The sequence below is a fragment of the Acartia tonsa genome, chromosome 11 (genome assembly GCF_053477335.1).
Source record: "Acartia tonsa isolate MP-2025a chromosome 11, ASM5347733v1, whole genome shotgun sequence".
NCBI classification, from domain to species: Eukaryota; Metazoa; Arthropoda; class Copepoda; order Calanoida; family Acartiidae; genus Acartia; species Acartia tonsa.
The window spans coordinates 19,205,963-19,219,905 of NC_137270.1; the positions used below are offsets into that span (position 1 = coordinate 19,205,963).

General features: G+C 32.1%; 2 protein-coding genes across 2 annotated transcripts in view; one reads left to right on the forward strand and one right to left on the reverse strand.

Moving 5' to 3' along the window:
• Positions 1 to 7,854, forward strand: part of LOC145332357 (uncharacterized) — a 39,570-nt gene extending 31,716 nt beyond the window's left edge. The window contains exons 13-16 of the mRNA XM_080177358.1: positions 746 to 810; positions 2,560 to 2,663; positions 3,424 to 3,504; positions 5,113 to 7,854. Of these exons, the coding sequence (XP_080033484.1) occupies positions 746 to 810; positions 2,560 to 2,663; positions 3,424 to 3,504; positions 5,113 to 5,200 (338 nt within the window). The 3' untranslated portion in view covers positions 5,201 to 7,854. The remainder of the gene's footprint in view (positions 1 to 745; positions 811 to 2,559; positions 2,664 to 3,423; positions 3,505 to 5,112) is intronic.
• Positions 7,855 to 8,741: 887 nt separating this feature from the next.
• Positions 8,742 to 13,943, reverse strand: part of LOC145332356 (matrix metalloproteinase-14-like) — a 40,547-nt gene continuing 35,345 nt past the window's right edge. Inside the window, exons 21-25 of the mRNA XM_080177357.1 lie at positions 11,935 to 11,968; positions 11,428 to 11,491; positions 10,739 to 10,799; positions 10,098 to 10,202; positions 8,742 to 8,878 (exon numbers count right to left, since the gene is read on the reverse strand). Of these exons, the coding sequence (XP_080033483.1) occupies positions 10,100 to 10,202; positions 10,739 to 10,799; positions 11,428 to 11,491; positions 11,935 to 11,968 (262 nt within the window). The 3' untranslated portion in view covers positions 8,742 to 8,878; positions 10,098 to 10,099. The remainder of the gene's footprint in view (positions 8,879 to 10,097; positions 10,203 to 10,738; positions 10,800 to 11,427; positions 11,492 to 11,934; positions 11,969 to 13,943) is intronic.

Consider the following 13,943-nt stretch of genomic DNA (forward strand, 5'->3'; position numbering starts at 1 on the left):
GAAAAATGGAATTTAAAGCATATTTTTTTAAATTTTAGATGAAATTTTGATTTTTAAAATTTTTTTGGGGGGCCGGAAATGGCCGGAAACCGGACAAAAGACCGGATTTTAACCATTTTTTCAACTCTAGGGGTCATATCCAGTGTTGAGGAATTCAGATCAGACCTTAAAGCAAAAATCAATATTAGGGCGTACCCAGGAGGGGGCTTGATTTACAGATACCCCCTAAAAACCGGAAAAAAACGTTTTTTTTATAAAAATCCCGGCCGGTTTTGGCCGGATCCGGCTCAAATTTTGCATGGAGTCATCCTTTGGTATTCCCCACAGTTGATACTTGATCTGGCAAGATCCCAGAAAAGTGTGGTATATCTACCCTCCCCCTCTTCCATAAGGAGCCATAAAAACAAAGGTACCCTACCCCTCTCTAGGCACTTTGAGGGAAAAAACAGATTTTGCTTTTTAAGATTTTTACATTTTAAGGCTAGTTCCTTCCTCCCTATTTTCATAACGGACTTCTCTGCTTGTTAATTGAACCATTTTAGAATCGGGCTTATTGATTTCAAATAATTGAGTTTATTTAGAAAACATAGCAACACTATACAGTTAGAACTAGTTTGAATCAACCTTGATCAAGACTTATTGAACATTTTTTAGCCAACGAATGAGTAAACATGGTTGTAAAACTTTGGGTACCAGCATAAGAAATATCCTCCCTTTACTTAAATTTATATTAACTGTAATATAGGACGTGGAATACAGCCAGAGGACAACGACATTTTGTGTGATATTCTTTGGTCAGATCCTATGGTGGTAAGATTACTAAAAGATAGATAGATAAATAGATGAATAGACAGATAGATAGACAGATAGATAGACATATAGATAGACAGATAGATAGACAGATAGATAGACAGATAGATAGACAGATAGATAGACAGATAGATAGACAGATAGATAGACAGATAGATAGACAGATAGATAGACAGATAGATAGACAGATAGATAGACAGATAGATAGACAGATAGATAGACAGATAGATAGACAGATAGATAGACAGTTAAATAGACAGATAGATAGACAGTTAGATAGACAGTTAGATAGACAGATAGATAGACAGATAGATAGACAGATAGGTAGACAGATAGATAGACAGACAGATAGACAGATAGATAGACAGATAGATAGACAGATAGATAGACAGATAGATAGACAGATAGATAGACAGATAGATAGACAGATAGATAGACAGATAGGTAGACAGATAGATAGACAGATAGATAGACAGATAGATAGACAGATAGATAGACAGATAGGTAGACAGATAGATAGACATATAGACAGATAGATAGGCAGATAGGTAGACATATAGATAGACAGATAGATAGACAGATAGGTAGACAGATAGATAGACATATAGATAGACAGATAAACAATCAGGTAAACAGACAGATAGATAGATAGATAGATAGATAGATAGACAGACAGATAGACAGACAGATAGACAGATAGACAGATAGACAGATAGACAGACAGATAGACAGACAGATAGACAGACAGATAGACAGACAGATAGACAGACAGATAGACAGACAGATAGACAGACAGATAGACAGACAGATAGACAGACAGATAGACAGACAGATAGACAGACAGATAGACAGACAGATAGACAGACAGACAGACAGACAGACAGACAGACAGATAGACAGACAGATAGACAGACAGATAGACAGACAGATAGACAGACAGATAGACAGACAGATAGACAGACAGATAGACAGACAGATAGACAGATAAACAGACAGATAGACAGACAGATAGACAGACAGATAGACAGACAGATAGACAGACAGATAGACAGACAGATAGACAGTCAGATAAACAGACAGATAGACGTACAGTAAGACAGACAGATAGATAGACAGATTGACAGACAGATAGACAGACAGATAAACAGACAGGTAGACAGACAGATAGACAGACATGTAGACCGACAGACAGACAGATCTTTGATAACTTTTAACTTTATAATAAGTATAGAAAAACACACATTTATCTTAACTTGTGTCTTATACATAAATGTGCATGATTTGAAGGTAGGTCCTCAGTGAAACTTAATAAAATGATTGGTTTACAGGGATTTAAAGGGATAAGACAATGTCTGATAAATTTATGTACATCCCCCATAATGATACACAAAATTACTCCTTTTTTAGATTATAATTAGTTGTTTAGACGTTTTGACACTGGACATTCAACTTATTAACCCATCAATCAAAATTCAATAAAAGTCTTCTAAGTTGTTAAGCCAACAAATAAGAAAATGTTACTATAAAACTTTGAGGACTAGTGTGATAAACAGCCCGATGTTTTCTAACTCCCTGTTGATTTAGCATACTATAGATTAATACCCAATTCTCCTCTCTTTCTACTGGATGAACGAATTGGCCAATATATGATATTCATGTTGGCAACCTAAATTGATAACAATTTTTCCCCTGTCATAATATCCACGTATATTCGATATCCATTTTAATACCACATTTTTTTCTATCCAGATTGGCAAAGGATTAGAAGAAAATCGACGGGGTGGAGGGATTATGTTTGGTAGTGACGTCACTGCTAAGTTTCTAAACAGAAATAATCTACAGTGTCTCATCAGGTGAAATATCCTTATACTAAAGTAGCAGGATGTTTGTGTATCTGTGTGACTGTGTGTACCGAAGGATCTCGCTAACCGCTGAACCGATCAAGTTCTCCTTAACAGGGTAGCTTCTCATAGGTCCCGGGAAGGTTTATAACTATTTTGGGGGAGGGTACCACCACCCTCCCAAGAGAAATCACAATAAAATCGAGAAAAAAAATGAAATATTTCAGCCACTTAGTGTCGCTAGCGTAGAGACATGAATTTAACAGCTGATAACAAAGACAAATTATTTCTCAAATTAGATATTTAAAATTTAAAAAAAAAACATTTAAATGCCACTAGAGGCCTCTAGGGGCGTAGCCGCTAGTTACTATAGATAGTAACGCAACTCTGACTTACTAAGAAGGTGGTAGCCCGAATGGTTATAACTACTAAGTAGTTTTTCTGTCTGTACTATTTGGTTAATTCCCGTTCTTCTTTTACTAAAATCCACAGAAAGGAACAGAACAAACTTTTTCAGGACTTCATAGTCGCACCGAAGTCACGAGTTTAAACCCGTTTGGATGCTTTGAAAGTTTTGTCCTAAAGGGAGAAATGACTTCCAGCTTATTTTTAAAATTGTGATAGGTTGAGTTTCCTTAAGCGAATGAGGAGCCGCTGCCGAGCCCTGTTTTTTTTAATCAAACATAATTATATGGATGACCTAAAAGTATAAATGTATTTGGTAAAATTAGCAAATAAATGTTTATGTCAATTAAAATTATTTACCTCCTAGGAGCCACACGGAAATATTGGAGGGTTGTATTTGTATTCATGCTGGCTGCTACACAGTATTCTCTGCACCAAATAAATCCAAGTAAAATAGATAGATATATAGATAGATAGACATACATACAGACAGACAGTGTATTTGTATTCATGCTGGCTGCTACACAGTATTCTCTGCCCCAAATAAATCCAAGTAAAATAGATAGATATATAGATAGATAGACATACATACAGACAGACAGTGTATTTGTATTCATGCTGGCTGCTACACAGTATTCTCTGCACCAAATAAATCCAAGTAAAATATATATATATATAGATAGATAGACATACATACAGACAGACAGTGTATTTGTATTCATGCTGGCTGCTACACAGTATTCTCTGCACCAAATAAATCCAAGTAAAATATATATATATATAGATAGATAGACATACATACAGACAGACAGTGTATTTGTATTCATGCTGGCTGCTACACAGTATTCTCTGCACCAAATAAATCCAAGTAAAATAGATAGATATATAGATAGATAGACATACATACAGACAGACAGTGTAATTGTATTCATGCTGGCTGCTACACAGTATTCTCTGCCCCAAATAAATCCAAGTAAAATAGATAGATATATAGATAGATAGACATACATACAGACAGACAGTGTATTTGTATTCATGCTGGCTGCTACACAGTATTCTCTGCACCAAATAAATCCAAGTAAAATATATATATATATAGATAGATAGACATACATACAGACAGACAGTGTATTTGTATTCATGCTGGTTGCTACACAGTATTCTCTGCACCAAATAAATCCAAGTAAAATAGATAGATATATAGATAGATAGACATACAGACAGACAGACAGTGTATTTGTATTCATGCTGGTTGCTATACAGTATTCTCTGCACCAAATAAATCCAAGTAAAATAGATAGATATATAGACTAAAAACAGAATGTTAGATAGACAAAAAACGGACTAATAGATAGACAAAAATAGACTGATAGATAGATAGATAGACAAAATATTAAATTGTTAGATAGATAGACAGACAAAAACATACAGGTATAAGGTAGATGTATAAAAAATTATTTATAAACTTAGAATAATTGATTAATTTATTCTGGATAGCTGCACATTTGTTGTATCCTCATAAAAACAAGGATGACAATATACATAAAGTGAAGCTTTAAATTCAGATAGAAGGACAAACGAACGTTGGAGCGTAGAGTGTGAGAATTTAATTGATTTATAAGTTTGAACAAAATATTCAAATATATAATTATGACGAAAATAGTTTTAAAAAATTGATTTTAAATAGGATATTGTTTAAAGTTATAACTGCTCTTGATTTTAAAGAAACTTTGCTTCTACTATTGTATCTTTTTTTTAGGGATCAAATTAATAAAACAATTATATCATACTAAAAGTTGTTGTCAAAAAAGTAAAATAATCATGTTTGGAATGGACGTACGGACTTTCAGATAACGATTATTGAGTATCTTATTTTTCAAAATCTTACCTAAATATTAAATGCAATCAACATGCAAAATTATAGGATAATTATAACCTGCCTTAACTAGAATTATTCGCTTTTAGAAAATAATTTAATAAGATTAAGTTTTCTCAATTTGTTCATACCTATTTATTTTAGCTAAAGCTTTTTGTTTAAATTTTAACCTTTTTTCAGAAATGTTCTAGGGGGAGTATTAACCCTCCACCCCACAGAATCAGATCAACTCAGGCTGGAGGGATTCGTATTCCAACAAACAACATAAATGTCCTCCCATATCTACCCAGGGATACAGTGGGATAGGACATAGGATAATTTCCCCAAGGACGTCCAAGCTTTTTATTTTAAGGGGAGTAAAATGATGAGTTTCAACCTTTAAGGGGGGTAAACATACCTTCACCCCCACCCTTAGACGTATATGCTACCAAGATTATTAAATATATAAATTGATAACTATGTTAACAACATAGTTGTTCCTATTTAGTTTATGTCACCCTTACTATAAAGCATGTCCAAGGATTGGGGAGATTTATTGGGGAAATACCTAGCTAAACTTTGAAAATGAATTATATTGTTTCATCCTCCCAACTCCAACAAATTTATACCAAAGACTCCCCCCGAAAATCCCGCCACCCTTATTCAAAATACTTCTATTACACCCCTCCCCCACCCTCCATAAAGAAAGGTAAGAATATGCTTGGACGTCCTTTCTTGTTATAGTCACTTAGGAAAATGGATATAAAATACGTGAATATTGAGACAAGGTAAATGTTGTAGTCAATTTAGGTTGTTAATATAGTCCTCAGATATTGGTAAATACGTTCTACACGGTCAGGAGACGGGATGGGATAAGTTCGTACGGGGGAAGATGGGATCTATCATTATATTAGCCAGCTGTGAGAAACATTTTATCAGGATATGCAAGAATTTCTCACAATATCCACCTATTCTATATCCATTCTTTGGAACAATCCAAAAACTGTTTAAATATTTTCAAAAATTCTCATAATGCCAAAGATAGAGTTATGCAAAAAACTTAAATTAAATCAAAATATCCAAATTGAAAATTTCTACTCCGTTTTATTATGTGTTCATGTAAATCCGGGATTTTAAGGGGCAAGCCAATGGGCTGTATATTGATTTACACACTCAATGATGATAAACAAAATCACCTCTTTTGTAAATCAAAAATATTAGTTGAAAAGTGTAAACACTCCTAGTTTAAACCAAATTAATATCAAAAAAAACAGCAAAGTCATGTTTTGATAATAATAAAATTTACAGTTCAGTGTCCCCTTCCTCCCTGATATTAATGCTTAAAGTATATAAGAGTTAGGCTATGGAAGTTTGATTAAAGGAGTAGGTTGCGCTAAAAATCCGTAAAGGTGTGAGTTTTAAGGCATGAAAATAGAAGTAGAACGGTAATAATCACTAAATAATATGTGAATTTCGTATTAAAAAGGACTATAGACAAAAAAATGTTTTAAGTAAACTTAAATTTTTATCGTTCTACTACTGTTTTTAACCTAAAACTCACAACCTTTTACGGATTTTTAGCGTAACCTACTCCTCTCTTTTTAACCTGTCTCTGCATTTTACAAATTTTTAGCATAAGCTTTATTACATTATTTGTACTGATTTTTATTGTAATAAAGGGATCTAGTCCAGCTCATGGTAAAATGTTCCTGAGATCAATTATCTACAGAAAGAAATTAATGAATTTTAAAAGCAGCTAGCGGCCAAAAGTAGAGCTTATAGCCATGAAAGCCCGTAGATTTTTTGAGATTATTAAAACCAGAAACATTTTACCATGAACTGCGCTGGGTCCTAATAATGTATAATTTATTGTATAGCATATTTTTCAAAGTTCGCTAATCATCTTTCTGCTTTTTATGATCAAAATATATCATAATTGAAGGGCTCGGCAGCCGTGTGTAAGCTTTAGTGAAATCGTTATTGTCTAACCTTAAAATTCAGCCGTATGTCTAAACTTGTTCTAAACAGACAATCCATTTCTGGATTTATTTTTCTTGCACACAAGTGGGTTTCAATTTGAGATGTGCGGCGATGGACGGCTGCCAAGCCCTGATATTTATGCTTCTACTATATGATAATTTAGTCTGTTAGTCTTTTCATGTAATTTGAACGATAATTATATGAATAAGAAGTAAAGCACAGAAGAAAAAAATCTTCGACACCGATTTATATCCGCTGGATTATAACCTGTTCTCAGTCATACTGAAAATACATGGATAGCATCGTATTACAGACAATTTTCTACGGATAATAAAATAAGAATTATAAGATAAAAACAATTTTGTCAGCCCAGGCCTTCTCCCCCACGGGGCTAACAAAACTGATTTTAATTTTTTTTTTTTTAGATTTTAATATCAGCAGAAAGCTGTTCATAATACAAAGTTAGAAACAACTTTTATAAAAATGATAGGTATGGTATAATTGCAAGTTTTTTTATAAGTTTTTAAAGAAGAATTTCTTCGCTATATATGAAATTTGTACTTGATTTATATTTGAGTAATTTTTTAACAAAAGATGCAAATGAGATTTATAAAAAAAAAAACATAATTAATTTTCTATTATTATATATTTCATATACATATTATTATATAGTTTACTTACAGTATTTATTTTCAATAATATTTAAAATATCATCAACGAAAATGCCATTTCTTTTTATATTGAATTATTGTCTTTTTTAGAATTATTTGTATGATTTAGTAATGCTTGGCTGTTTTTTTTAAATAAATATTTTTTGGAACTTTTTATACATTTTTATCAAGAGTTAGACAAATTAACCATTTTATTGAAAAAAATAATGAGTTGTGATCCAAGGGTGTAAAGGGATAAGACAAAGGCCGATAAACTGATGTACATCCCAAATGATGATGCACAAAATTACCTTTTGTTGAAACGTTTTTACACTCAACTAAACAAAAGTTAATATTTAATAAAAGTCCCAAGTTGTAATCCAACGAAAAAAAAAATATTAAAAAAGTTTGAGGACTAGCGTAGTAAACAGCCCAATGTCCCCTCCCCTCCCAGGATATGATCAGAGAAATCGGGATAGATCAGGGAAAGGTTAATTTAACGCCCTTTGCCATTTCCCTTACCCCTGAATATAATAGAGATTTCTTTATTCAAAGTCTTTTTGGAATTTAAAACAAACATTCTATGATAACAAGACTTGATCAAAAAGGTTCTTGCATTAAATGCCTCTAAACTAAGATTTTATAGGAATAAAAAATATTTACAATTTCTTAATGGAAAGAATAATTTCAGGTGGTTTTTAATTTTTTATAATTTTTTTTATAATAAATAGCAAAAAATACAACAGTTTTTTCTAGTCAGAAATACGAAGAATGCTCTTCTTTTAGGGGCTGCTTTTTTTTAGCCAGAATAAGAATATCTTCCATCGTATTTCTAAATATTTAATAAATGAATATGCTGCTATATAAATTAGCTAAGTTGTGGTGGTTTCAATAATTACAAATCCTGCATATTTTCAGAATAAAATTGCCTATATTACCCTGTTATACCAGGAATCATTATGTTAACAAGCAATTTTATCTAAAGGGATAAGATGATGGACCATAAATTGGTGTACATTCTCAATGATTATACACAAAATTACCCGTCTGTAGATTACAGTTAGTGGTTTAAACGTTTTGACACTCAACATAATAAACCAACCAATCAAAATTTTAAAAATTCCCCAAAGTCATTAAGTCAATGAATAAGAAAACGTTATTGTAAATCTTTGGGAATAAGATTAATAAACAGCCAAACAAAGTCCACTCCCTCCCGGATAATAAAGAGTATTTAGTAACTAAAGAAACCTAAAGATATGTTGATGGTAAAAATGTTGGTATAATTAATATCTGCTGCGGCCAGCAATCATGCCTGTCTCTCTGTCTGCAAATAGTTCCTGAAATTAAAATTCAATTCAAATTGTTTGTATCATTCCATTAATTATATATATAAAAACACAACTATTTTTCTTATTTTTATTTACAATTGTTTCACTAATAAATAGATGATTAATTCCAATTAAGATGTTAAAAAATGTATGTCTTTCCATTTTGAATCTTTTGAATATACATTAAGTAGTAATTTTTTTGTTCGTCTGTTATTACCTCACGACAGGCTACAATTTAATCAAGACAAAAGTAAGTGCCGAGCTCTGGGACCTATTTATGGTAAAATTAGACATAGAACCATGATGGTTCCAGGTAAAACCAAAATATTTCAGCGGGATCTTTTTGAGAAAATTAGATTTAAAAATTTCAAGTTCAACTTTCACCCCCTAGGAGTTGTCGTATAATCATGACAAGAAAAGCAAAGATTATTTATTTGAAATTTTGAACAACTTTGCTTTTAAGAAGTCTTTCATAAAACCTCTCTATATACATATGATTTATTTAAGGCTGAATTTCCGTGACCTTAGCAAAGCAACTGATAAAAATGGCCATTAATTAACTCCCTTCGGGAGTGGTTTTATGAAGAACTTTATAAAAGCAAAGTTGTTCAAAATTTTAAATAAATAATCTTTGCTTGTCTTGTCATGATTATGCGGCAACTCCTAGGGGGTGAAAATTGAACTTGAAATTTTCAAATCTAATTTTCTCAAAAAGATCCCGCTGAAATATTTTGGTTTTACCTTGAACCATCGTGGTTTTATGTCTAATTTTACCATAAATAGGTCCCAGAGCTCGGCACTTACTTTTGTCTTAATTCAATTGTAGCCTGGCGTGACCCAGATTATCAGTTTTTGACATGGGATGGTTTTGCACCGAATATTTCCACCTTAAATTCCCTAGTTTATAGACCTTAGTTTTATCATATAAGTATTTTTTGTTTTCTATTAGATCTACTAACCACTGAACCGATTAGTTCCTTCATCTTAGGGAAAATTCAATGGTACAATTATACAATCAACCAAATTTTAAGACGATAAAATTTACCAAAGAAAACTTTATTTATTTAACTATTGACTGACTTATTACATGACTAAGATGAAAATATCTGCAATTTCATAATAAAATATGTAAAGTTTATAATTGTATTGTATTCGGATAGTTCCTTACCGTGTTCCCTTAATTTTAATAAGAGATTGACCATCCAGTCTTTCTATATATTTATTGTACCTTTAAAACCTTAAAGGACTATTCTTGCAACCGAACCACCAGAATCCTGTATCTCGGGGATAAGCTGGATTTCCGTTGTCCACGCTAAAGGTGTCATCATTCCATCTTAACAATTATAAAGATGTATTAATGAATATAGAATATACGTAGATAAAGTATAAAAATTGTCGTAAATTTTCCCGTCATTTATTGGTCAGTTCGTGCATCTAGTAGGGGGGGGGGTGGATGAGGAAAAGGTCATTTTACCCTGCTACAAGTTTCACTTTATTAGAGAACATGAAGTTTGGTGTTAGATCCAAGTAATAATAAATCCACCGATGGATGAATAGCTAGATGTATAGATGAATGAATAGCAAGTTGGAGTGTAAGAAAGGATGCTTAAATTCATGTTTGCCAAACTGACATAGAAAAATTCAAATAGTAAATTACCAGAAAACCAATTGTTTTGGCTCTGAGCTTTATAGGAAGAAGGGATGACAAATTCAAATGTATAATAGATGCTTATTTATTAGGGGAATATTAACAAAAAATTTCAAATGTCAGCCTTAGTCGGCAGCCGAGGAACTCTAATTATGCTGGACGCATAGACTGACAGTGTAAATTATAGAGTAACATCGCTACTAGTAATATAAATACATTACCTGTAATATTTACCGTTTTTGAAGAAATATATTTTATCATTGCTGTATCTTATTGCAGCATCTGAAATTATAAAATGTTTATTTATCGCATCATTTTATAGACAGCTGTCCTCAGATAGCAAGTGAAAAATTAAAATATTAAAACTGGTATTAATGTTATGATCTTTCAATTTAATATTTGTAGAAAATTGTCTGTCATACGATGCAATACATGATTTTTCAGTATGAGCAACGGCTACAGCTCAGCGGATATTAATCGGTTTTGAAGCCATACTGGAAAAAAATGAATTATTACTATGTATAAATAATAATGGTCTCTTTTAGAAAATTCCTAGTTTTTAAACTCCTATAGAAGTTCTTTTTTACAGAATTATAGCCACATGTTTATTTTATAAAAACTGCATCCATAGTTATTTCTAAACATGTACTACATATTTAAAAGAAATGCTCGGCTGCCACAACTAAACCTCAAAATGACACGCGGACGTCGAGCCCTGAGGTGAATTCTTAAAAAAAAATTTTGCCCCACTAAAATTTTAGTGAGGCAAAATTATCCCCTCTAAATTTTTAGTTTGCTCACTGATTTTAGTGGGGCAAAAGTTTTTTAAGAATTCACCGCTGATTGAAGGGATCATTTATTTTTACTGGCAAAAAAATAGTCATTCATCTATAGCTAAACTAGAATATACCTAAGTTATTTGGTATACCATCCCAGTTGCTAATATCTCTCGGATAACTGTCTGATACTGGTGGCTAAAATAGATAGATATATAGATGGATAGGTAGATAGATATATAGACAGATAGAGAATTAGATAGATAAGTAGATAGATAGATAGGTATATATAGATGGATAGATACCATCCCAGTTGCTAATATCACTCGGATAATTGTCTGATACTGGTGGCTGAAATAGATAGATAGATATAGATAAATAGATGGTTAGATAGATAGATGAAGAGAGAGATATAATAAAAAAATAAAGTTAGTTAATTAGATAAATAGTTAGATTGATATGTAGTTAGATATCAAGGTAGGTATATTATTAGGTAAATAGATAGTTAAATATAATCCGATACTGGTATTAGATAGATAGATAGGTAGATAAACATTTAAGATAGATAGATGGATAAATATAAAGTTAGATAGATAATTAGTTAGATAGATAGTTAAATAAATAATTAAAGTTATACTTACTGAAGTTTCAGGATCAAACTTCCAGTATTTAGTACCTAATTGTTTTTAATTAAAACATCATGTCATTTAAATATAGATATAGAATATACGTGGATATTATGACAAGGGAACAATTGTCATAAATTCAGGTTGCTAACATGGAACTCATTTATTGGTCCGTTTGTTTATCTTGTAGGAGGGTGGGAATATGGTAAAGGGGTAGAAATGGGGAAATCGTTATTTTAGCCAGCGCGTGTTTCACTCTATAGAGGAAAAGAAATTCGGGTGTAAGATCTAAGTAATATTATATACATTCATTTAACCTAGTATTCAAACCTGTAAGGAAATATAAACCAATACTACCCTTCGATTATATTAACTTTGACTATAAGTCCTAAAATGCATGGATAAAAATTTGGGGCAATCAATTTACCATTATTTTTCATTTAACGTCGCATTTCTGACAATTTATTTCGTCCTGAAACGTTGTAGGCCGCTACCTACCAAACCACAAAAACTGCAAATTTAACATGAGTAAAAAAGCAAATATTTCAACATCCTATTATGTAAAATAATGATTTTGTTGTCTCTAGCTTCAGATCTCAATAACTACTGAAACCAATTATGAAAGCTTCAAGAGATCCTATGATAGTTTTAGGCTATTTTTTACATCTAAGTCTTGGATGGAGTTGAGATTTAGAGCACCTAGATGCTAGTTGCTACTAGTACAACAAAAAATAAAGAAAATATAAAGAAATTTTGTAATTTTCAGACAGAAATGTTTTGAAAAGAAAATTACACTAATTTCCTTTAGGGTTATTTCTAATCCAGGAATAAATAGATATTTATATCTACTCTAGTTAATTATAAACTTTGTTATTAATCCGCTTTAATGGGATAAAATAATTGTCCCAACATATCATACATGCTAAATAACATTCAAGATACAAGCAACCCTTTGATTGGATAATCTTTGTCCTAACTGTGCAATATTATGAGTCTTGACTTTTTATTTACCTAGGCATTCCCATTTATCCCACTTTTAGTGTCGTGTCGGCCATTGCTGCAGTGGTTAACATTTTACCGTCACAAAATGGAATCCAGAACTAGAACCCGATACCTCCCTGACAGCAAGTAGAAACGATGTCATTTATTCTATTGCCGCGGTTTTTGCTTATTAAATATTTTGTCTAGAATATGCAATCCTTTTAATAAAGTAACAGGATCTGTGTGTATGTGTGTGCGTACTGAAGGATCTTTCTAACCGCTGAACCGATATGGTTCTCCTTATCAAAGCAGCTTCTCATAGGTTTTTAGAAGGTTTTTAACTACTTTCTGAGAGGGTACCACCACCATAACAAGATAGGGGCGTAGCCACAAGTTTTTAAATATATTGACTGTATTATACATTCCTGAGTCTAAGTTAATGTAGTATATACTGGTGTAGAGAAATTACTGCAGGCCAAAACCTTTTATCTTATCAACTAAACAAAATGCCACGGCTTCGGGGATAGGACAATTGACAATAGATTGTTATTTTTGTGTATAATTCTGCCTTTGATAGCGGGTATTGGCTGAATAGGTATGGATTGTTGATAAATTCAACCGGCAGAATCTCCTTGATTCTTGACCATATGTACAGTACACGACTTTTTTAACGCAGCAAAGCTTTTCTAACCCTCTGTCTGTCCATCTGTCTGTATGTTGCATGTCTGTAGCTTTATTTCTCAATAACAGCACTGTTTTAGAGGATGGTAACTTCACCCTCCTAAGATAAATCACCCCTTAAGGCCTCTAAAATATACTTCCTAATAGTTCAGAGTCAGACCCTTTAAATATTGTAAGGTTTCGAGATTTTTCTATTATACACAATTTAAACTAGACTATTCGAAATATAGTTTTCGTTATTTTTAAGGAGATAGATAAGTTTGCATTAGTTGAGTTTTCAAAAAGAAAAACCCCTCTGGATTTTCAATCAGGCTGAATATTAATATTTTACACTGGTTGTTTACTAATACTATTAAGGTCTA